At 39.8% G+C, this 22,820-nt stretch overlaps 1 protein-coding gene and 1 long non-coding RNA gene across 2 annotated transcripts; both read right to left on the bottom strand.

The window, feature by feature from the left end:
- Window positions 1-337: 337 nt before the first annotated feature.
- Window positions 338-22,783, bottom strand: scp2a (sterol carrier protein 2a). The gene is made up of 17 exons (XM_088014964.1): window positions 22,627-22,783; window positions 22,457-22,537; window positions 21,589-21,646; window positions 21,340-21,411; window positions 21,087-21,218; window positions 20,254-20,318; window positions 19,901-20,027; window positions 19,457-19,520; window positions 19,263-19,349; window positions 18,891-19,041; window positions 18,662-18,809; window positions 17,817-17,924; window positions 14,347-14,500; window positions 12,500-12,599; window positions 8,186-8,315; window positions 2,286-2,365; window positions 338-792 (listed from the first exon to the last, which is right to left on the bottom strand). Exons 2-17 carry the CDS (start codon window positions 22,508-22,510, stop codon window positions 697-699), a joined length of 1,626 nt encoding a protein of 541 aa, XP_087871090.1. The 5' UTR covers window positions 22,511-22,537; window positions 22,627-22,783; the 3' UTR covers window positions 338-696.
- On the bottom strand, window positions 12,923-14,339 carry LOC148154825 (uncharacterized). Its single transcript, XR_015765913.1, has 2 exons — window positions 13,724-14,339; window positions 12,923-13,685 (listed from the first exon to the last, which is right to left on the bottom strand). It is a non-coding gene; the product is annotated as an uncharacterized LOC148154825 (long non-coding RNA).
- Window positions 22,784-22,820: the final 37 nt, after the last annotated feature.

Raw genomic sequence — 22,820 nt, 5'->3', positions numbered from 1 at the left:
ACGCTAAGCTGCAACCTCAAACTAAACATGACTGAAAATGCATGGCCATGTTCTGCGCCTTAAATCAGCTTTGTTGTTTTGAAAAATAATCAAAGTTGCACTTTGCAACAAGGTCTCATAAGAAAGGTTCAATTCAAATTATTAAAATCTCTTAAATTATTGTGATTAATGTCGGGTAGGAATGTATGCAAGCCTCAGTCTGAGGTTTTCTGGATGAATTCATATCTTATTACCACAAAGTTGTACTTATCTCCTACTTTTGACTTTGCTTCCTCTTTTAAAGAGCAAAAATATCCATTTAGAAGCATTAAAACTTTCAGAGACGACTCCAAAGACATTCAGAGTTAAAGACTTTATTTTACAAACATTAGATCTTTTACATTCACATCCTTAGAATGATTATGAAAAATTTAAAGTCCAGAACAACTTCAATTAGCCTTTCCAGCTCCAGGATCGACACGCTGTGCTTTGTAATCTGTGACGACATTTGATAATTTCTGTAGGACCAACAACATGAGTAACAGCTCTGATTGCTGATTAAAAGGAAGAAAAAGAAAACATGTAGAAGCAGCTTCACAGACCTCCTCCTGAGACAGAGCCGGGCGCATAATCAAAGCGTTTCATTTAATATTCAATTAATTCAACATGAGCCTAGTTTTCAGTGTTAGGGGCTGCACAAAGAGCTCCTCCAAGGCTTCACAACCGGGCTTTGACTGGCGTCACCTGGAGGTTCTGCAGCTTCATGGCCATGCCCATGTTCCCAGTGATCTTCAGCTTCCCTTTGAAGAACGCCTGATGCAACCAGAGATAAAGGGACAAAAGATGAAAAGTCCATTTTAATATTTCTTACAAGCGATAACTCCAACATGTGGGCCTTATCACAGAAACGGCAGATCGCTGATGAAACTCGAAACAGAGCAAAGTTTTATTTTTTAATTGAAATCCGAGCTTTTATTCCTTTTTTTTTTTTCATCACTTTTGCCTTAGGCTGCTTTTGTCACTGATCAAAATAAGGAGTTTACTTTTCTCAACCGTGTGGTTAAGGACACATGGTCTCTGCATACTGATTTTAGTTTGTAAGACCTAAAAGTCTCCAAATTCTTTCTGCCTCATTGCAAGTCAACTAGAAAAAAAAAAAAAGAATGAAAAATCCCAACTCTGTTAAAAGGGAAAGCACAAAAACCTGGCTACACAAGTTGGCACAACCTTAAAATAATATCTTGAACTAACTTTTAAATTAATTTTAGCATTTAATGTTAAAACCCAAGAGGGTTTTAGGACTGTAAATTAGGACTAGAAAGCTAGTCCTAGCTCGCTTTCTAGTCCCAGCTAGCTCAACAACTAGCACCTAAGCTAGTCCTAATCCTAGCTTTCTAGTACTAGTCCTTCATTTACAGTCCTAAAACCCTCTAGCTTTCTAGCTAGTCAAGGTAGACTAACTAGAAAGCTGGCAGCTTTCTAGTCTAGCTAGTCTAGTTCAGGCTAGCTAAAAATAGGACTAGCTTTCTAGTCACCAAAACTGCCTTACCAGAAAAAAAAAAATTACCAGATTTGAAAGGTAATACACCTTTTGGTATATTTGGGCAAATATACCAAAAGGTGTTTCAAGATACTAGTTTAAGGGTGTGCAGACTTTTGCATCTAAGTTTTAACAATATGTTTCCTTTTGTCAAATGTTTTCTTGCGACAATGACAATTTTTGAAAAAAGTATTTGGTATATTTTTAGCTCCAAACTGTGTTGCTGGATTGAATTGGAAACTTTAATGGTTCTTGCATTTACTAAATGTATAAACCTAAATAATATTAATTGAACTGAAACATGAAACATTTAAATTGATTCAATGTGACATCATGTCTTTTAAACACAGCATGTATTTAAAACATCTGTCTTCCACTGTGTCATATTAAAAGGCGGAAATGGTTTTGAAAGTAATCCAACATTCTCTGATGTTCTGACAAGAGTAAAAACTTGCATTTAACCAGGTGTGTGTAACGTTTGGATACAAAAAGTGGATATAATCAGGCACGAATACACGATCTTAACAGGCTTTCAGCCAGCACTGTAACAACAACAGGTCAGTGTCAAAGGTCACGTCATCTCAGTTCAATTCACTTCTGGAAACCGGGAAATTGCTTTTAAAATTCCTCCCTTTCCCATCATATCAACAATGAAACTGAGTGCAAGATGGCAAACACAGTTGCCTTGGAGCAGATGTGTGACCATCTCACAGCGGAAACATAAATGTACACACATATATATTGGACCTGACGTAAGTAAACACACCGTTTGTGGGTTCAGCTTTCCTGTCATGAGATGCAGCAGATCCTCGTCTCCAATGGACAACGTGCAGTCTGCCGTTTTACCTGAAAAATAACAAAAGAAGATATTTACAGTAAAACTGATTCACTGCAGCAGTTTCAGCACAAACGCTTCGCGACCGATGAAGCAGAGTTCAAAAACCACTTGGCATTTGACAACAGGCATATTACATTTCATATTGGAGATGAAAAGCTCATCTCGATCCCTTTTATCGCCGCACACGGAACAGAAGGCTCAGATTTGCATTTTGATGAGTGTCAGAGCGGTGAAAAGTCGCCCTGGAAGGAATCACGCGTGTTCAAGTGGATTTTTTTAATTATTTCGGGAAGGTCAAGTCAGAGTTTGTGACTCATCCTGCACATTTTAGACCAAAGTGACGTTTCAGGTCGTGTTTCTGCTGATTTTCAGGTCAGAGCAACTGAAAAACTCTCTGGCTGGAAAAGGCAAAATGTTACGCGTTTCTAGAAAGCTGAATTCTGACTGTCTGATTTGAAAGTTTGGAACATTTTCAGTTCATTTATTAACTACACAAAGACAAAACGGAGCATAAGTGCAAAACAGAAGGAAAAAAAGATGCAGTTTTCATTTTAAATCTGATTTGGTCCATTTTAAAGTATGTATCTTTTATTTTAAAAAATAGATTGAAACAACATTTTTGTTTAATAAAAACAAAAAAAAAATGTTTTTATTAAACATTTTTTTTGCTGTCATTTCACAAATGACAGCATTTGTGAAAATGCTGTCATTTTCACAAATGCACTGCTCAGTTAGAAACAGCCAATCACAGTCGGGAGGAGGATCGTAGCACTGTCAATCATGTTTGCGTAAATGCTAAATGTTTGTCGGTGGATAAACAGTTTTCCTGTAACAGTAAGTTGTTTCTCCGCCATCAGCACATTTAGCAACGCTAAGACCCGCCTCCTGGCTCTGATTGGATGTTTCTGGTTGCATTTCTTTAGATGGCTATAATAGCCCAAAGGGGAAGTGCAGCTGTTAGGGGGGGACTTTCCACAGATTATCTGCCTCATATTACACTGTCATGACATGATAAAAAAAAAACATATTTTTTATGTTTTTTTGATTTGTGTTCAAGTGTAACAGTGTAAGTAATCTGAATTTTAAAATTTACATGTGCATCGACAGTTGCGCAGTGAAATTTGTGTCTTGATAAAATGGAAGTGCAGTACACATGTTTATATAAATACCTGACTAAGTATTTGTTTCCTTGGTATTAAATCTGGTATTCTGTGCTTTGCTACAGTTGGTTATAGTATTCCTGTTTCTTACACATTTTCTCAAATAAAATATTGTAATACATTTTCAGCGTGTTTTACGATGATGCATGGTAATCTAAGCGATGTTGGCCCCGGGGCACCGAGCAGGCTGAGACCGCCAGCGCGTGTATGGAGCAGGAGACGCCGACTCTCCGATAAATTAACGCCGACACACTGCCGAGCTGAAGCAGCGGAATGAAGAGGTGCAAAGTGTGTGATGTCCTGCCAAGTGGCACATTTATTATTTCTTTTTCCCAGTTCAATGAAATGCAAATAAGGAAAGGACGGGTGGGGAGTTGGAGGAACTACGTACACAAGAAATAAAAGTAATTAAAAGCAGATCCGAGTCCCTGACAGGTCCTTCACGGCTCGCCCTGCATTGCCAGATATTCTCTGTTCTGCCTGACCTGCATGTTGATATCCCCACATTCTCTTTAACTAAACATCTTATTATATGAAAGGCCTCAGAGGGGGACTTGTTTATCCCGCATCGTGCTGTGTTTGAAATGAAGAATTAACACCATTGAAGCTCTCCTTAAAGAAAGCGCGGAGGTCCGCTTCGGCAGGAAATAAAATTGATGAAGGAATGTCTTGTGCCGCCTGCCGTTTATCACATTTACTCTCCTGGCCTTTTGTCTTGTCCCTTTCGCTTGGGCTCGCAGGTGGGAGAGGCTGAAACCCAGGAGGAGGAGAAACAAGCAGCGAAATGAGATTAGAGGCACGGCGGAGAGAGAGGAGAATGATCGTGTCACTTCGAATTTACCTCCTCTCTGCGTGTAATCTTTTCCGATTTGCAATTCAGAAGTGAAAAGAAGTGGCCGTAACTTTCAGCTCTGCTTGTGCAGCTGAAAGTGCTCAGTTTGCCTGGCGGAGGCGGCGCTTAGTCCCTTTTCATGTCAAGGGGGGATAATATCAAGAGGGATTTAGCATAATACATCCTCTCTGAGTCCAGAACTGTGGCGGGCGGCCGCGTCACTGATGATGACAGCGCTGCAACCTGCAGAGAGCCAATAGTGCGAGTCAACATGCCAGAGGCTGTCAACGTGTTGCTAGGTGAGATATGGTGGAATCGTGTATGGAAGATTTTATTTTATGTTTTTCATATAGAAGGAAGAGTGGAGAATGCCTGGTTGTCCAGTTAACATCAGTTTATATTCTGACCTGATGGTTCCACATATTAAATGTTGGGTCTGAAAGGAGCAAAACCCTCACGGCCCCCAAAGGCCAAAGTGCATCCATGGGCCCTTACTGGTGACGATATGGACCATCTGGTGAACTCTACCATCCAATATTAAAGGTAAAGTCTACTAGAAAGTTCTTTAAAATCTCCTTGTAATCTGGAAGACATCACGGCCTTAAGAAGACAAACACGCGCACGACTTCAGAAGCTGAGATTCTCTAACCGCACAGCAAGAAGGAGATTTAAAGACGAGCAGCAAAAGCAAATGAGGTGGATTAGCGGTGCGTGCCAACAACTGATGTCTGATATTCTCTGTGTCCCTAAATACTGAGGTGCTAGCATGTCACAGGAGTCATGACATGAACAATGACTCGATGCAAAACTTTCTTGTTCGATTTAATTAAAAACAAAAAAAAAACTGAACTTGATAACTTGGATCAACTTGTAATTGGATTCAACTGACGTGTTTGTAAAGTGCCTTTGGATGACAGTTGTTGTGAATTTGCGCTACTTAGAGAAAGTGAATTGGATTTTTTCTGGGCTGCTCCCAAACAATTAGCTAGCATGGAGATAGGCTCCAGCAGCTGCGCTTCCACTTGCGTGAAATTAAATTACGAAAATAAATTTGCTTAATGCTTAATGATTTTAAATTTTTCTAACTCAGCGCATGAACAAGCTTATTCACATGTGATATTAATTTAACTTCTTATTTAATGGAAATTCTGTTTTTTTGACAGCAGCAGAGAATAGACAAAGATTTGCTCACTGGCTGCTGTCATGGCGACCTGGTGACCAATGGATGCCGCTCTTTGCTGTAGTTTTCCTAAGTGAATTTACCTTCCCTCCCTGCTCAGCGAGTGCGGCTACGGAAGAAATAAAGAGCTTTTTTTATTTTTTATTTTTTTACAGACATGTCCAAACAAAGTCCATCATCTCAAGAGTTTTGAAACTCCTTTAAAAAGGTCGTCTCGCACCACATGAGCTTTTAGTAGCTTTCTGAACATTTCACTCCACTTTGAAGGACACTGCAGAGCTCAGAAATAATGGCCTAGATGCAGGAAGTATCACTGGGGAGTCCATCTAATGGAGCAGTTTTTTGGTGGCCACTTAGGAAGCGGTGTGTTCTAAAGCGAGTGTGTCCACGACGCAATTCAGCTTATGCAACCAAACATACGGTTTTAGATGAACGGCTCCTTCAACAAGTGGATGGCAAGAGAAGTTTTAAGCAGATTCCACTCTTGAACTGCGACTGAGTTCCTGCCTTTTCTTCATGCGATTTCTTGTTTCATGCACAATACGGGAAAAAATCCCTGTCCTTACAATCCGTCAAATGAACACTCTTGGTGTTGTGTTGAACACTCGGCTCCGTGTTTCAGCTACTTCACTGGTTCTTTTGAACTCCAGCCACGGCGCGAAACCACAGAGAGCCGCCTTTAAAACATGTCCTTGAAACTCTGTTGCTAGCTCTACTCTCCTGATATCGCTGCAATGAAGAGAGATATCAATAAGAACATGCAGTCAAGTCTCATAGAGAAGAAAATCTTTTAGTCTGAAGTAATTTCAGTCCAATTTGGAGTTCAATTTACCTCAACAAAACAGGCTATTTATTTTTGAATTAGGTTTGAGGAAGCAAACCCAGAGAACTAATACATATTTTACATATTTTAATTTTTGAACAGACAAAAGAAATATCTGGCTGTAGTCTGTGTTGACCAAGTCATCATGGTTCTACCGCTAGGGCTGTTTTTACTTTAGCCTAGGTTTTTATGAGTTTCCTGGGAAAAACAAAAAAACCACGAAGGGAAGAAAAGCAAAGGAAGGAGGAAAGCAAAAAGGAGACTGAAGGAATAAATATTAATTTAAATAAGCTTGTTCTATAAGGAGCCATTGTGCTTAAAGGATCACATGTCTGTAAAAGCAATTTGCAGGCATGTGATTTGTTCGTCTCGTTGAGGCAGAAATCTCAGCCGCTGTTGGCGGCGAGCCATTTTCACACAATCTGGAACTTTAACACTCTGTCACTCTGCTAAAGCCTCAGCATTTGTTAAAGCATTGGTTCCTTTTCGATGAAAGTCAGTCACTGCTGAAAGCCTTTGTGTGGTTTACTGAGTGAAATCAATGCCTCTCTCCCATCACTTCCAATTTTCACAGTTTTCTCATAATATTGCATTTTACTGAAGAAGTTTTGATCACCGACCGCACAGCTGGTAACTTAAAAAACAAACAAAACAAAAAAAACAATCTTTTTCAGACAGCTGATATTCCATATCAAGGGGCTACCAAGTACAAACTCTCTTGGGTGTGGAAGTTCTTACTGAGGAAGAAAAAAGACTAGGCTAAAAGGTTATTTATAACAGTGGTGGGCACCGCTATCTAAAAAGTTAGCTGTGCAATCATAAACATTAGCTTCGGCTAGTGCTAATGCGCTACACCACCATTGTAATTAGTAAAAGCTGCTCCTAAAGCGCTACATTTAATTCAAATTGTATCTACCCTTGGTAGACTAGAACAACAGAGAGAACGAGGAGAGGAACGACGGACTTCACCGATTTCAAAATAAGAGCATGAATATAAAAGTCTAACACACTTAATTCTTAACAGTCGATAATCAAAACTTTAACATGTGTTGAACTAATCAACTGAAAGTTTTCAAAGCAGACAAATAAATTAGTGCTTTGAATTTATCTGGGAAAAAAGCGTTTAGGGAAAGCGAATTGTGCTAAACATTTTTAAAACTAGCTCTGCTACTAGCGCATTAGCAGTTTAGCGGAAGAGAGCAAGCCCTTTAGAAGATAATGGGACAGATGAATGGAGAACAGCAAAATTACTCCAGACTAGATTTGATAATATTGCCAGAATTTTTAAGAGTTAAAGAAAGGATCATCAATCTTTAGGGAAAACACAGAGATTGCGGTTTATGTAATGCGACCTTACTCAAGCTAACAAAAGGCGCATTGGGTGGTTAAAAATGTAAACTACATAGTCATTTTGTCTTTGATTTAATATATGGCTTCACATTTCCTCCTAGCTGAAATGTTTTTCTTTTTTTTCTCTGTTTTTTTCTTCCTTAGTTTAAATATTTAATGATGTCTCTGCAGTAAGGCAAGAAAAAAAGAAAACAGTTTGAATGTGGATTTTAATATAAAGTAGTTGAATGCAATATTTGTCTTACTCCTTAAACATCAACCAATAGGAGGACTCCATATTTCCTGTCAGACGGTGTCATATGATGGAAAAACTGCAAATATTCATATTCTTTTTAATTCCTACCTTTCAACTAAAAACTACAATCAGAAAACACACCAGACTGGACGACATAAAGAAAATAAAGCTTCCTGCCAAAACCCATCAATAAACCACAACAATTTGTCCTCGACTGCAGACTTTCAGAAGTTCATTAAGACACATACCTGGATCATTTGTGACAGAGCCTCTGCCATTTTTCACATCCACGACCCAGGTGGCCTCTCTCCCATCAGGGCCGTCCTTCACCTTGAAAGCAAACACTCCCCCAACCTTCCTGACGAGTTTCTCTCCTTCCTGAAAGAAATCAACAGGGAGTCTCAGAGTCTCTCGACCTTCGGCTGACAGATGGACAGTACCTAAAATCAGAGTCGGACTGGTGAAAATGCACCAATCAGCAACAAGGCGTCAGACACGTCAAGCTAACACTCGCAGCAAACCGCAGGCGCTGCGTTTGCCTAACGTCGTTCCTGAGGAGGACGATGCGTCTGCATCTGTTAAGGTACAGAAAGGGATTCCATATAAAGACGCAACGCAGATCGATAGATTACAGAGTGAGAGCCTTATCGTTAGGTGGAAACATGGTCTGTTTACATCCTTTATTGTGTGAAGCTTTTATGAGCGAATCAGCCAGACAAGCAGTCATTACGAGAAGATTTGGTTTTGTTTTCTTTCACATCAGTAGCTCTCTGAGTTCCTTTCTCGATATCTCCCAGCTATTCCGCATTCCTCTTCGGGTTAACGTTATCGGCCTCTCGCAGGGCAAAAACCACCCACATGTTCCAGCCCCACTGGGGGAAAACACTCTCTCAACCCCCCCACCCCCCAAAATCAAACAGAAAAAGCTCTTCAGAAAGGCAATGAGGACGAACGGAGCACCAATCACACTAGAGAGAGAGAGACTTGCTGACAGCTGGGAGAGTGGGAGGTCACACAGCAGGACAATGAAGACTTCTCCCTCATCGCCGGGAACATTCACATGTACTGGAGTGTTTCTCTACACTGAGGTATTCTCCTCTGGACCAAAGCCTGGAAACTAGTTCATCTGAATACACCACCGCAGTGCCTTGGAGAAGAAACCTCAACGTGTTTTAGTGCAACTTTATGTGCTAGATTGAGCAAAGGTAGAGCAGAATTGTAAGTCATGAAGAAAAAAATATATGGTTGTATTTCTTTTAAATAAAAATCTGAAAATTGTAGAATGCGTTTGTATTAAACCACGTTGTGCTGCAGCCACGGCTATGCACATCTAGAGCAGAACATTTGTCCTATGATCTGTTTGGAAAACAGGTCGAGCTCGGTCAGACTGGATTAACCGACAGTGTTCAGTCAGAAGCTTCTTCAGATGAGCTGGAGAACAGGCTGCTACATGAGACCTTTCCTGCAAACAGCCATCGCTACTTAGAATAACTCTGAAGAATCTCTAATTATTATGAGTTAAAACGTTTAAATTTCCTTTGGGGTCAATAATGTATTTTTGAATTGAACTTAATTTGAACAGCGAGTGTCTGTGGACATTAATTTTCACAGTTTTGTTAAAAATTCTAGATATAATTGAAGTCTGGACTTTGATTGGGCCATCCAACAAACAAATGTGCTTCGATTTCTAATCCATTCCATTGTGGCTCTGGCTGAATGTTTGTCGCTCACCTACTGAAAAAACACACCTGGAGTGTTGCCTTGATTCTTTCATGTCTCACAAATCCTTTAGTCTCCCATGGTAACCATACAACTGTTTAAAACACCTGGTTGGACCTAGCCCCGCCTTCAAGGTGCAGCAGCTTGTCTGTGCGGCACCTTCCAAGCTTCAGAGCTTTAATCCGCTCAGCTCCTTCAGACTAGCCAGCAGCAATTAGCAAACACCTGGTGACAGTGGGCATCTGCTGAGAACGTTATGTGAGCTACTGCTCAGTGAAACGTTGGTAAAAATGTTGTTAAAGGGTTTAATAGAGGAGCCATGTTCTTATGACTTCTTGAAGGCGGAGTTTCAGAAAGAGCAGGAGCTTCTTAAAGAGACGGAGCCCCAATTTCAAGGCATTAAATTACAAAGTCAAATTTCTTTTCAGTCATATTTGATTTTTGTAACAACTGAAGGTAAGTTACTTCATTGTGCTATAAGAATGTTGCTAGCATATTACTTCCCCTTTGAGCCTCTCGACAGCTGCCTCCCTGACCTGTCCGCTGTGTTCCTGGGTCTTCAAGATGCCGTTTGTTCACTGATGTTCTCCAATAAACCCCTGAGACTTTCACAGAGCACCACCGATGAAACTACCGAGATTAAATTACACACCAATTAGGCGTCTTCAGCAGGCAGTTGGTTTGCAATTAGCGGTATCAAAGACAAATGATTTTTAATGATAAAGCAAATTGAAAACCGCATCACACACACGGGGAGCGCTCACCTCCACGATTACTGATGGCATGTTTCACTCTAACGCACAGAAGGATGAAGGTCAGGCCTCGGTGTGCTTCATGGCCCCTTTCATCTGTTATCCATCATTCTCTACAGCCAATTTCCCTAACTCAGGGTCAGAGAGGACTTTGGGCTCTTTTGTCAAACGAGTGACAAAAGATATATGGAGAGATTAAAAAAAAACTAGACACCAGTTTTTAAAGACCAGTTAACCACCATGCACTGCTTGGGGGGGAAACGTTGAGCTTTGAAAAGGCTAAACGATAAGGTTCATGACCTTTAGATAGCCCGCAACTTTAAATTAGGACTGGGTGATTATGGCAAACACAGTCAATGTATTGCAATTCGTGAGTCATCTAAAATGACAAGAGTGCGGCTATTCGAATACGAGTTTCCATAGCAACCACTGCCCAACTCCATCGAATTGTCTGGAAGCTCTGCTTTTCCTAGCGAACGGCAGAGTTACAATAGTTTTAGCTTTTTTGTTGTGGTTTAGTTTTATTTTGTTGTGACTTTTTGTTTGTCTAACTCAGTTATCTTTAATTAGTTTGTAGAATGTGTTAGCTAGTTCTTACTAGTGACGTATTGTTTCGTTTTACTATAGTTTTTGCTGGTTATTGGAGTAGTTTTCGCCTTTTTTCGTACTTTAGTTAAATTTTTGCCGCAGAACTCAATAAGGTCAAAGTATTGTACCATGATTATGTTTACATCAATTAGGTAAAGTATTTAAAAAAAATGTATTCAGTTATTGTTGAACAGCCAACTGGATCTGGAACTTTCTCCAAATTTTTATCATCACGATTTTGCGGGGTAGCTTAGCGTAGCTGCCAGGAGGAGTAAAGAGTGACGTAATTTGCAGACAGATGACAAACTGCTTGGGTGGAGAAATAAAATCAATTTCACATCAGTTCGAAAGTCGAATAAATAGATTCATAAACAGGAAAGGTATTATCATATCTCTAATTTCAGTATGTTTTAGTTTTATAACCGTACGATATAGTTCCGGTTAGTTAACAGTTTTCCTCCATTAATTAGCGTTTTTATTTGTTTCAGTTGCCAGAAATGTTTTCTCGATTTCCGTTTTTGTTATTTCATTAGTTCTAGTTCGCTATGGTAACCGTGGTGAACGTAGGGCTCACCATCCACCCACATCCATGCAGAAACCTTCAGAGTTTTTCATGTCCTGACGTCAAACAGACCTAACTTAGCACCAAGTCGGCCTGACAGACTCTGTCTCCATCACAAGCGTTCAGGTCTAACGGATGCCAAGGTTTGTCTGATAAACTAGTAAAAGATGATCAACTTTAATATCTCTGCCTTCGTCAAACGGTGAGAAATTAGGTTAGAAGTAATTTGCTCAGATGGTTTTCATCCTGATCTCCACCCTTCTGCTACTTTTAGCCGCGTTCGTTTGAAATGTTTGCTGTATGAGTCATATTTTGCTTTCATACTTATTAACCAATGTTCCCTCTCCCACTGAAGTATTTATATTAAATCATGTTTAAAAGTACTGCTTTCTGTAATAAATCACACACAGTGTGTGTTGACAGCCTAACGTTCTGGTGGCTCGTCTCTGAACTGCATGACATGTTGCTGCTCGGCTTGTCTTCGTTCTGCATCGCCTGTTGATTTAGACATTTTCATATTCTCATCTTCATTCTGCTGTTTTCTAGTCTTTGTAAAAGTTGTAATATGACACATAATGCAAACAATATGGATAATTTACAATGTTTCTATTCGTCTTTTTGTCCAGCTGTTGACAAAAGGAAGTACAAAGTATGAATCAATATTTATACAATGAATATATCGTTATGGAGAACATATTCTAAATGCCACTGTATGTACTGAATACTGCGATATGTCAAACCTATATTTGGATATTAACTTTTAGGAGAGCTGCACTTTCAATGCGAGTTCTCACTTTCTGCATGTAAATATGTTGTTCTGGTCCAATAATAACTGAAATAAGCACTCAGCCCAAGAGAGGGGAAAAGCAAAACTTAAGTTTGTGACAAAATAACTTAATTTCAACTTTCTATGTAGAAAAATTCACAAAACCAATAAAAACCTGCAGCAGATGGTTCTCAATCTCCTTGAAGACGGGATAAGCTTTAAACCCTTCCAGATCCCCACCGCCGGAGCTGCTGGCTGCTGAACCGATGACATACCTGAGAGAATTTAAAATAATTAAATAAAAACACAATAAAGGCATTCCCGCTGAGGTTATGGATATCAGTTTGTTTATGTCTAAGTAAGAAGATGAAAATCACAACTTGTTCTTTTAAAAACATTCATCCTGGGTGATTTAGTGCAGCACCACTATAATGCTACAAGCACCCCCTTAGTGTGATCGAACACACACCTCCAGTCCAAACACCCGCTAGCAGAAAACCTCTTAATTGCGGTCGGTGACTTAAGTGGAATTAGAGCGGAGTCGAAGCTCTTGCTGCTCCTCAGGAGCAGGTCCGAACCGCACGGCACAATTAAAAACTTTTCCCCGTTCAGCTCAACTATTTACGACCTGATCTCATTTTCTACCACAGCATGCAAATACGTAGGTTACAACTGTAGGAGATACACAGGACGATATATCACCAAGGCTTTTTAACAAAACAGCAAAGTAACCTGACCTGATTTCTAAATATACTGAACGGACCACATTTTGGACCAAATGTAGGAGGGAAAATGTGAAGAAAACTTTGGAATTAAAGAGAGAAACACAACTTGGATCTTTAGGGGTGAAGGATTAAACCGCAGCCTCAGGGAGCAACAGGGAAGATTAAAAACTTTTAGGACTGTACTCTCGGTTGTTTCTGTTGGTAGCTGCTGCAGAAACACAGAAAATTCACAACGCAAATGCCGACTGTATGCAAACGAAGGTTACGAACTGTTGACAGCACTAAGATGCAATGCCTTGCAACAGCATCCCAGCCCTTCTTTACAAGCTGAAACCTCTTGTTGGGTATCTGCAGGTTTCAGCAAGTTCAATTTAAAACTTTATAAGACCTTTTTAATGCATCCTTGAATAAAATTTTAAATAAAAAGTCCCTAAATATATACGTTTGTAGTTCTTGGCCACAGCTTTGTGTTTCTCACACTGCGTATGGCTCTCTACAGTCTTAACCCTCACAGTGCCAAACTTACAGGGTTTTTTTGTTTTGTTTTTTTTTTTTGCACAGAGGGGAGACAGGCATGTATGGGTTGGCAACAGAAGTGATGCTACTGCTAACTAACTACCAGCAGCAGAAGTAATACTAGCTAGCTAGCATTATTAGCTAGCTAGCCAATATACCTAGCTAGCAAGGGTATATTGTGATGACAAAATTTAAGACTTGTGATTAATGTATTTAAGGCCAATATTATTTTTATTTTTTAAATTAATTTAACACATTTTAAGGCCTTATTTTTAGATACATGAATTTAAGACTTTTTCAGGATGTACAGACAACCTGAATTACTGATGGGTCTGTTGGTTTGTACTAAATTTGCATATCTACAGACTAAACCCTTAATCTGTAGATAGACAATCTTTGCAAAACAACTCTAGCTTTTATTTTATTTTACGTTTTTCATTTTATTTACTTATTTCATATGTGGGTCCTATTTAAATTACTTGTAATTTCAAACTCATGTTAAATTTTTATATCATTAATGGTTTTATTTCTATTTACTAATATTTAACACTGTGGATGAGAGTAGTTTCTCAACAGATGAGCAATTTCACTTTGGTGATCAATGAAGTGCTTTCTGTTTCCGATCAGAATTTTGCTCTTCCCTACGTTACATTTCTCTATCATATTAAACACCTCAAACGTCACACAGTTGGTATCTGAAAAGACGCAGGAGGAGTTAAATGGATACAAATACTGCGGCAGTGCGCTAGAGTAATGTCACCCAGTGGTTCTGACGGGTCACCTGGACTCCGGGGGGAACCCCATCTTGTAGATTGTGACGACCACGGCTCCCCCCAGGCCGATGTTGTGCTGCAGGGCCACGTTGGCTCCAGGGACCTGCCTCCTCCCAGCCTGACCCCGCAGCTGCCAGCACAGCTCGGCACACTGAGCCAGCCCTAGGAGGAACACACACACACCCAAAGAGAGGCTGATGATGTGGGAAGCAGACTTTACATGCGGAAAAATTATCGTCGTCATCAGCATACGGACAAGATGCAGTGAAGGAAACGGAGGCACGTCTGCAAGGCTTCCTTTTATGAATTTACATGTTTAAATACAGAAAAAGATTCTCCTTTGAACGGCAGGAAACCCTCAAAGGAACAACTCTGAAAAGACAAAAAACTGTACTGTATGAAGATGACCTTAAAGCCTCTGCTCTCTCTCACTTGTTGGATTTCACACAGCAGCCACTGTGACTCTGCTCATACCATCTCACTTTTGCTAAAGTGAGATGTGCTACTTTGTGAAAGCATAAATCTAGCAACAGAAATACAGAGACATGTTCAGTTGCTAAAGAGGTGAGGTTATGTATTTTCATGGCATTTTATAGCACAATCATCACGTAACTATGTCACCTTGAGTTGTTATAAAATTGCTGCATATGACGTTCTGCTCTTTGTGTCCCTGTGTTGACCTTTTTATTTATTGTTCCCATAATAACAATACTAAAAAAGGAAAAACGAAAAAAAATGGAAATCTTCACTCAAATTTGGACAAACTGAAGTAAAAAGGTAAAATACGTATATTTTACATTAAATGTGCAAATACTGACATCATTATTTGTGAATTAATTTTTGTTTTTCAGGCTGTTTTAGAGGGAGAAAATTTGTTTCTGGGAGGATAATGACAGGAAAAAAGATGCTGCAGAATTGAGCTTGATCTGAAGTTGCTGCTAAAGCCTGAAATCAGAACAGAAATGATAAAAAAAAAAGGCAAAAAAGTGCTATGCTAACAATAAATCAATCTATATCTTTAAAAAATATATTGACTTTTTATTTTGACGGCTTAAAATTGGACCACTGTCTCTTTAAGAAGCTCCTGCTCCTCCACCAGGTGTTTGCAAATTGCTGCTGGCTAGTCTGAAGGAGCCGAGTGAGGGAGTTGCAAGAGACGGGTATTTAAGCTGAAGACTGCACCTCTGAGGAGGAGCTTTGTAGAAATGGGTGGGGCTTTGTGGGGAAATTCAATGATTTCTTAAACATGCCTGGAAGAATGTTTCTGATGAGGGAATAACATTCTAACATGATATAAAGCAAAAGCAAAAGAAACGGCGATTTTACGTAACACTGCCCCTTTAAAAAAAAAAATCAAATCAATTTCTATAGCAAGGTTTGTTGCACAGGTTCTTTAAGGAGCAAAAGGGAAACTCTCCAATAAAGACCAAGTTAATAAATCCAAAGCTCATTTAAAGAGACAGATGCCGTTTTCCCAATCTTGCTAGCAGAATTCTCTTATTATTGCTGCTGCTGCTGCTTATTTACATTTCTTTTAAACATTGACAATTGAACAGTCTGATTCGAGTGTCCAATTATAATTCTGGCTTTGGTGCTAAAAAAAAAACTGTAATAAAGTTGATAAATATAGAAGCAAACCACCGACGCAGCTACCTGGATGCAAACAGACAGCATGTTGCCACTGGAGAATGCTCAAAAGGAAGAGCAATTACAGCATTTAGTTGTTCAATTACAGAAATCGGGACGTACGACTGGAAAAACTAAAGCTATCGGACTGAGAGAGGCGCCATGACGACTGCTAATCTGACAACTCAGTCCATGATCTCACCGGCGGCTGCTCCTCTGCTGCCCTGGAATTACAGCTAAGCATTTCATACCACATTAATTAGCCTTCAAATGCGTTTTGCCATTCAACAGCACTGATTTAATACTCTGCAAGGGAATTTATTAGCTGGAATGCTAATTAGGAGATCTACAGATGGCTCCTCTGGGAAGACGTAAAGAGTTGGCGGATGAATAGTTCATGGTGGGTATTAAATAATCAGCAAAACATTACAACCACTCACTTCACGTGGTGGAAAAACTAAATCTCACCAGGCACTTTTAGTCCAGTTTCTAATCCAAATATATTAGTGCCCTTGAAATAAGACAAAACTAACTTACAAGTAACTTTCCAGCAAGAAACAGGAGCTTGTTTTAAGTAATTAATTCCTTAATCTTGATGAAAAAGTTGTAGTTCCACTGGCAGATTATTTCACTTATAACTTGTCTACATCCAGTTTTTGCTGAAAAGTTCATTTTAAGGTAGTTATGTCTTATTTCAAGTGTACTAAGATATTAGCACTAAAAACTACATTAAAAATACTTAAGATGTTGTGTGTGATTTTTCCCAAAGTTGGATGTTTTACCCTATTTATTACTTTTACAAATCAACCATCATTAATTTTTTGACAAAAAATAAACCCTTTAATAATAAATAAAATAAGATAAAAAATGATTTCTACAAAATCATGACAATTAAATAATATTCACCCCCTTTCAAGTGACTGACCTAATTCAACACAGGTCCAGTCGATTGGTGCCAACAGTCTCAGTGAGTGGAAAGGAGATCAGCTGGTTGCAGTCAGTGTCTCCAGTGATTGTAGCATAAAGACACCAGGTTCTGTAAACTCTTATCACTGGTTACTGTATTCCTACTGCTGCAAACATATTGTGATGTAACGATTATTATAGCCATAATTATATTATCTGTAACTTTGTTTGTTGTTGATTAGACAATTAGGACTGAAGATCTTTTCCAAGCTGTCCAAAACTCTCCTGTGAGACTTCTGATTCGATTAAACAAAGGAAACGTTGTTACTCCCTGCTAATAAGACCACAGTTTCATTTTAAAATAAAAATTTTAAAAAATGTTTTCAATTTATGACAATATTGAATTTCTGGATGTCATGAGAATAATCTGAAAGAAGATCCATCGGTGAGTGAGCGATCGAAGGAGGGAAGCACCGAGGATTCGATCTGGGAAATCGTGTGATTAAAGAAGGACAGGCAGTGAGAAAATAAATTGGATATAAAAGTATAAAAAGCAGACAGACAGAGACGGGCTCCTCTCCACATCCCGCTCCAGTGGATTGGAGCGTTTCGCGGCCGGCCTGGTGCTGCAGAAGCAGGCTGAACCGGTGGCCCAGTCTGCTTGTTGTCAGTGATTTAAAATGTGAACAGATTACAGAAGAGAAGAGGCGGGCCGGGATCTCTCATGCAGGCTGAGCATCACTTTAACCCACTTCCAGTCTGACTGTCCACCAATGGGAGACAGATGCCCTCTAGTGGCCACAGTGGGAACTTTTCAGAGAGCCAGAATTTACATTTCCAGAAAAGAAAATCATGAAACTAACACACACACAAAAAAAAGGAGTTACATTTCTTAAACCAATAAGCAAAGTAAAAGGGAGGCTCAACAACGATGCTGTCTGCACACCTGTTGCACCGAGAGGATGTCCTTTAGAGATTAGACCGCCGCTGGGGTTGATCACAAACTTCCCTCCGTATGTGTTGTCCCCTCTGTCAACCAGTTCTCCTGCTTTACCTGGAAAACACAAACGGGACAACAGCTGGTGACGCATCCCCCAAATGGGATCTTTATGGATGAAAACCATTTTAAAGCCAGGAACAAACTATGTCTGGGTCAGCAAACATGGAGGAGAAAATGAAAGTAAACTGAACTGTGTGTGCTGGAGAACTGAATATCAGCATAGAGGTGGAAGCATCATGCTGTGGGGTGTTTTTCTCCAACAGAAACATGGAACAGAATAGAAATTTGGTAACAAATGCTGTTATTAAATTTATAAGCAGTTTTTTTTTCATGTAATAAATTGATATTCAATGACTGGATCACATTAAAACACCAGTGGTATCGTTTTAGATCTATTTTTTATTAAGTTAGAAACTATACCTTTTTTTCTATACATCTCAACATCCCACAGAAGGAAACATTTTCTTTCTGCAGTTTTTATGTTTTTCTTCATTTTAAAATCTAAAAACAGAAATGGAATGGGATTCTTTAAAAATCACACATTTTTTTAAGCAGACGATTATCAAATATGTTTAAATTGTCCATATTTGCGCACTTACACCAATTATAAATTAACTTAAACATTATGAAGTGTTTAAAATTACTTTATTTTGAAAAAACTAATAACACCAGATACTTCCTGTCTGGCTGTGAAGCTAGCTACTGTGCGCTGCCCTGCTTTCAGGAGTGAAGTAAAACTATAGACGATGTGTACAGGAAAACATACAATAAGCTCGACAGCACCGCTTTACCTTCTTCACACAAGCCCAGAGCCTCGTATGTGATGAGCTCGTTGGCGGAGAAGCAGTCGTGCAGCTCGACCACGTCGACGTCGCCCGGCTTCAGACCCGCGGCCTCGAAGCACTTCTTAGCCGCCAGCCGAGACATGTCGTACCCCACCTGCACGGCACGGGGAAAACGCCCGCGGCTCTCAAAGCTGTCCGTTAAATCATCAGAACGGGTTCGTTTCACGCGGCGTACCATCTTAATGCAGCTGTTTTCGCTGAACGTGGAGGGAAAGTCTGTCACCATCTCCTGAGCCACGATCTCCACCGCCTGGTTTTCAAGGCGGTGCTTCCTAACGAAGGCCTCGCTGGCCAACACCGCAGCTCCAGCACCGTCTGAAGTTGGGCTGTAAGGAGAAAAACAACACTGTGGTTAATCTAGTTTTGGGAGGGATAATGCACATTAATATTTCTGTAAATGCACCAGAAGTAGCCAAAAAGCTATTTTTCCATCTGTTGTCCCTGAACAAATAAAGGTTAAAATGACAACTACACTAATTTACAATCCAGCATAACAGAAAATACAAAAACACGCAATTATTAGAAAAAGTATAAATGATATTCCTACCAGCACTGCAGCAGGGTGAGAAAGTCAAACACCTTCCTGGAGTTCATCACCTGCTCCAAGCTGTACTCATCCTGGAACTGGGAATACCTGTAAAAAAACAAAAAACACAAAAAACACACACACAGTTCACCTCATGGTGTAACACACAAAGGTAAAGTCCAAGGACACAAACTGCTACTTCCCCTCCATCTTACGGGTTATTTGTGGAATGCTTGTGGTTTTTCCAAGCAATCTTGGCAAAGTGTTCTGGTTTTGTTCCTAAAAAAGTAAAGAAAAACAAAAGCAAACAAAAGGTCTAATATTAAAGAAGAAATAAAAAGTTTTGTCATGTCAGCATTTATATAGTAAGTAACAAACATATGACAATAATGTGATAAAAAGTAATCACTTGAATGTGATCTTACATGTAAGATAACAGATAGCGGTCTGCAAACTTTCGCTAATCCGCTAAGGAGCTGCCATGTTGATTTAACTCTCTGACAGCAGGTGTCGCTCTGGAGCACACCGTTGTGCTTTAATGCAACACTAAAGCGTGAAATAATCTCAGCAATAACCTTACAGAAGCAACTATTGCTGCTCATATCTATTATGTTTTACTCTGTCCACAAATTTAAGCTAATACCATTTTTAAAAAGTACCGTATTTCTCCATGTGCTCCCTGCCAGCGTTGCCAAACATCTGCGGCGCTCCGGGTGCCGCCGCCATCCCGTAGCGGTTGATCATCACCTCCATGTGCTTGTCCATTGGATTGGTCCGATCCATGTACTGAAAACAAGAAAGAAAGAAAAAGACTTAAAATCAGTTTGCAGCTACATAACATAGATAACTTACAAAGAGAAAAAAAAGATGAGAACGATCGGGGTTTTGACCACTTTCATGGAGAAATTTCAGAATTTTAAAAAGTCCTCAATTCTGTTGCTGTTATTTCACATCATAAGATGAAAATATTCACAAAGAAGGAAGAAAGGACATAGTCAGGCAAGAGTCATACCTTTGAGGTCAAGGAGCCTCTCTCCATCTTCTCAAAACCAAGAGCAAGCACGCAGTCGGCAAGACCTGCAAGATGTTAACAAGACGCAGATTCAGTTAGAACAGAGGGTTGGAGTCTACCGCAAAGGTTGTTGCCATTTGATGGGTTTTTTTCTAAACTGACATTGTTAGACTCAAGTAATCAGCCATAAGTTCTGTTTATCCAAAAGGTGCGCCATCTTGTCTGGTTTCCTTGGAGAAAAAAAGGGCTGTTTTCGCATTTGACAGTCTGGTAGACTTGGTTGTATTGGGGATTGGAATTTCAACATTTGTTACATTTTCAGTGGGTGCGCTTCACTTTCACACTGCACCATGTCAAATGAGCCAAACCCACAGAAAACCTGTTCCCACCCCTCGCCTGTGGTGGCGCTGCGCCAAGAAACGCTACAGGAAACGACACGAAAACCTCTTTTATCTTCACAAAATGTAAACAAAAGTGAAGCGATGTCATATGTTCACGGTTGGAGGATTTCTCTTGTCATTTTTAAAAGACCACAAACCGTTAATCTCTCTAGAGCTAGACTCAAGTTTGTTTTGATTACCCAGAATGCTCTGCACCGTAGGCCGCGGTCTCCAGTCCACTTGGATCCACGTACATACCCGAACCATGCCAGAGTTCACTTCAACCAGGTTTTCAGGTGGACCAGAGTTCACTTTTTTGGTTTGATTGCGTGTTCAAAAATCCCCCAAAATGAACCGGATTTCTGAGCAAACGAATTGGAGTTGGACCAAAGCGGAGTGAACAGGGCTGGCGTGAACGCACCGCAAAGTCTGGCGCTTTTCTCTGGGACTCACCTCCCTGGATCAGCTGACGAGCCATGAAGAGAGCGGTGGAGCCAGTGGAGCAGTTGTTGTTCACGTTGATGATGGGGATTCCCGTCAGACCCAGGCTGTGGTAAATCGCTCTCTGGCCACACGTGGAGTCCCCTGCAGCAAAGAAACAGACGTTAGCATTCAGGTCTACTGAAATCTAGAATACAGGAATTTTTATATAAACCAATATATATAAAAAAAAAATAAAAAAAACATATTCCACTGAGAGTCTTACCGTAAACATATCCTACACAGGCCTGTTCAATGGCCGAATACGGGATCTTTGCATCTTTTAGAGCTTTTTCACCTACAACACAGACAAACACGGATCAAACATGGTTTGTATGTCACATGACATAAAAAACCCTCCGAACAAAGTCAAGGTTCTGGAGTGGCCAATCGTTAGAAGAAATTTCATTATTTATGGCTGTGCACATGTCTTCTAAATGAAATCGAGCTCCATTCTTGTTGCATCAATGATCACCTGCTTCTTTGGCCATGTCAGGGTAGTCGTAGTCCCCTCTGGCTCCAGGCTTGTCAAACTTCAGAAAAACACAGACAACCCACACCGATCAACGGTTCTGAACATTAGAAATTATAACTTGGTACTTTACTACGTTCTCCTCCAAATTGTTAGTTTTTTGCAAGTCTTTTTTTGTTTGTTTTCTCTACAGAAAACTCATCAGTATAACATACAGATCTACGTACAAAACGTTACACCTGATTAAAACATAAGAAGAATTTCAAAGTGGTTAACTTTGTATTCATTATATATTTAATACATGCTTCTACATATTTTGTCATCTATTCAGGCCACAAACAAAGAAAGTCAGCAAAATTCAAAGCATTTTGTTTCTGTTATATGAATATGTTAACAGACCTATTTTATTTTTTATTTTTATTTTTATTCTTATAAGGTCTAACGTAGGTCGCTGAAAGCTAGTTGCAAAAAGGGGGCTAACCAACCCTCTCAGAGAGACGGCCTCTGTCCTACTTTGAAAACTCTCTGGACTTTAAACTATGACCCACTGGTGCTGCAGCAGAAAACACAGCTCTATCAGTCCTCAACACTGTCATATTGAAACCCGAATTTAGCTTCCTTACTTGGGTAGTGACCATTTATGAACCTTAATAATATTAATAACAATTATGTTTCATTCAGGGTAATGGTGTTTGTAAATGTCTAAGGCTGTTGTCCCATGAATAGACGAGTTTGATAACAGCAGGGAAACTTTCAGTAGCAAGTCCTGCAAGTCTGGAATTAGCCTCCAATGCTAACGTTCTAACTCAGCGCCTGGTCGGAAGTACTACGCTGCAAGTCGAAGCAGATGAGTAAAGAATAAAAATATTACCTTCGTCATGCCCACACCGATAACAAACACTCTGTTCTTTTTCCCAGGTGCCATGGTTGCTCCTTTCCTCACAAGCCCCGACTTTAGAGAGGAAAAACAGCGGCTGTGACAGCACCGAGAGGACGCCTACCAACATAGATCGTCTTTTACATACGAGATGTGTCACTTACCTGAAAAAAAAAGTTGAACGACTGAATTGGGTAATAAATTTAGATTTAACTATTCTTAGTGGACATATTATGCTTTTAAATCATTCCTTCATAATACTTATAGTCAATATGAAGCATAACTGCAATGCTTTGGTTCCTCGTTATTGTAGCTCCACAAACACCCCTCATTTACCCCCACCCCCGGTCTGAGGCGC

This window comes from Poecilia mexicana, unplaced genomic scaffold, assembly GCF_051168715.1.
Source record: "Poecilia mexicana isolate PSO_F unplaced genomic scaffold, ASM5116871v1 scaffold_17, whole genome shotgun sequence".
Taxonomy (NCBI): Eukaryota; Metazoa; Chordata; class Actinopteri; order Cyprinodontiformes; family Poeciliidae; genus Poecilia; species Poecilia mexicana.
This window is presented reverse-complemented; position numbering and strand designations above follow the sequence as displayed.

What these genes read in the sequence shown, in the direction of transcription:
- scp2a (XM_088014964.1), bottom strand. Translation starts at nt 22,510, where the DNA reads ATGGCACCTGGGAAAAAGAACAGAGTGTTTGTTATCGGTGTGGGCATG. An exon ending in GAGGCTCCTTGACCTCAAAG is followed by an intron (nt 20,028 to 20,253) that starts GTATGACTCTTG and finishes TCTTGTTTTCAG; the next exon opens with TACATGGATCGGACCAATCC. An exon ending in GGGTTCCCCCCGGAGTCCAG is followed by an intron (nt 12,600 to 14,346) that starts GTGACCCGTCAG and finishes AAATTCTCTCAG; the next exon opens with GTATGTCATCGGTTCAGCAG.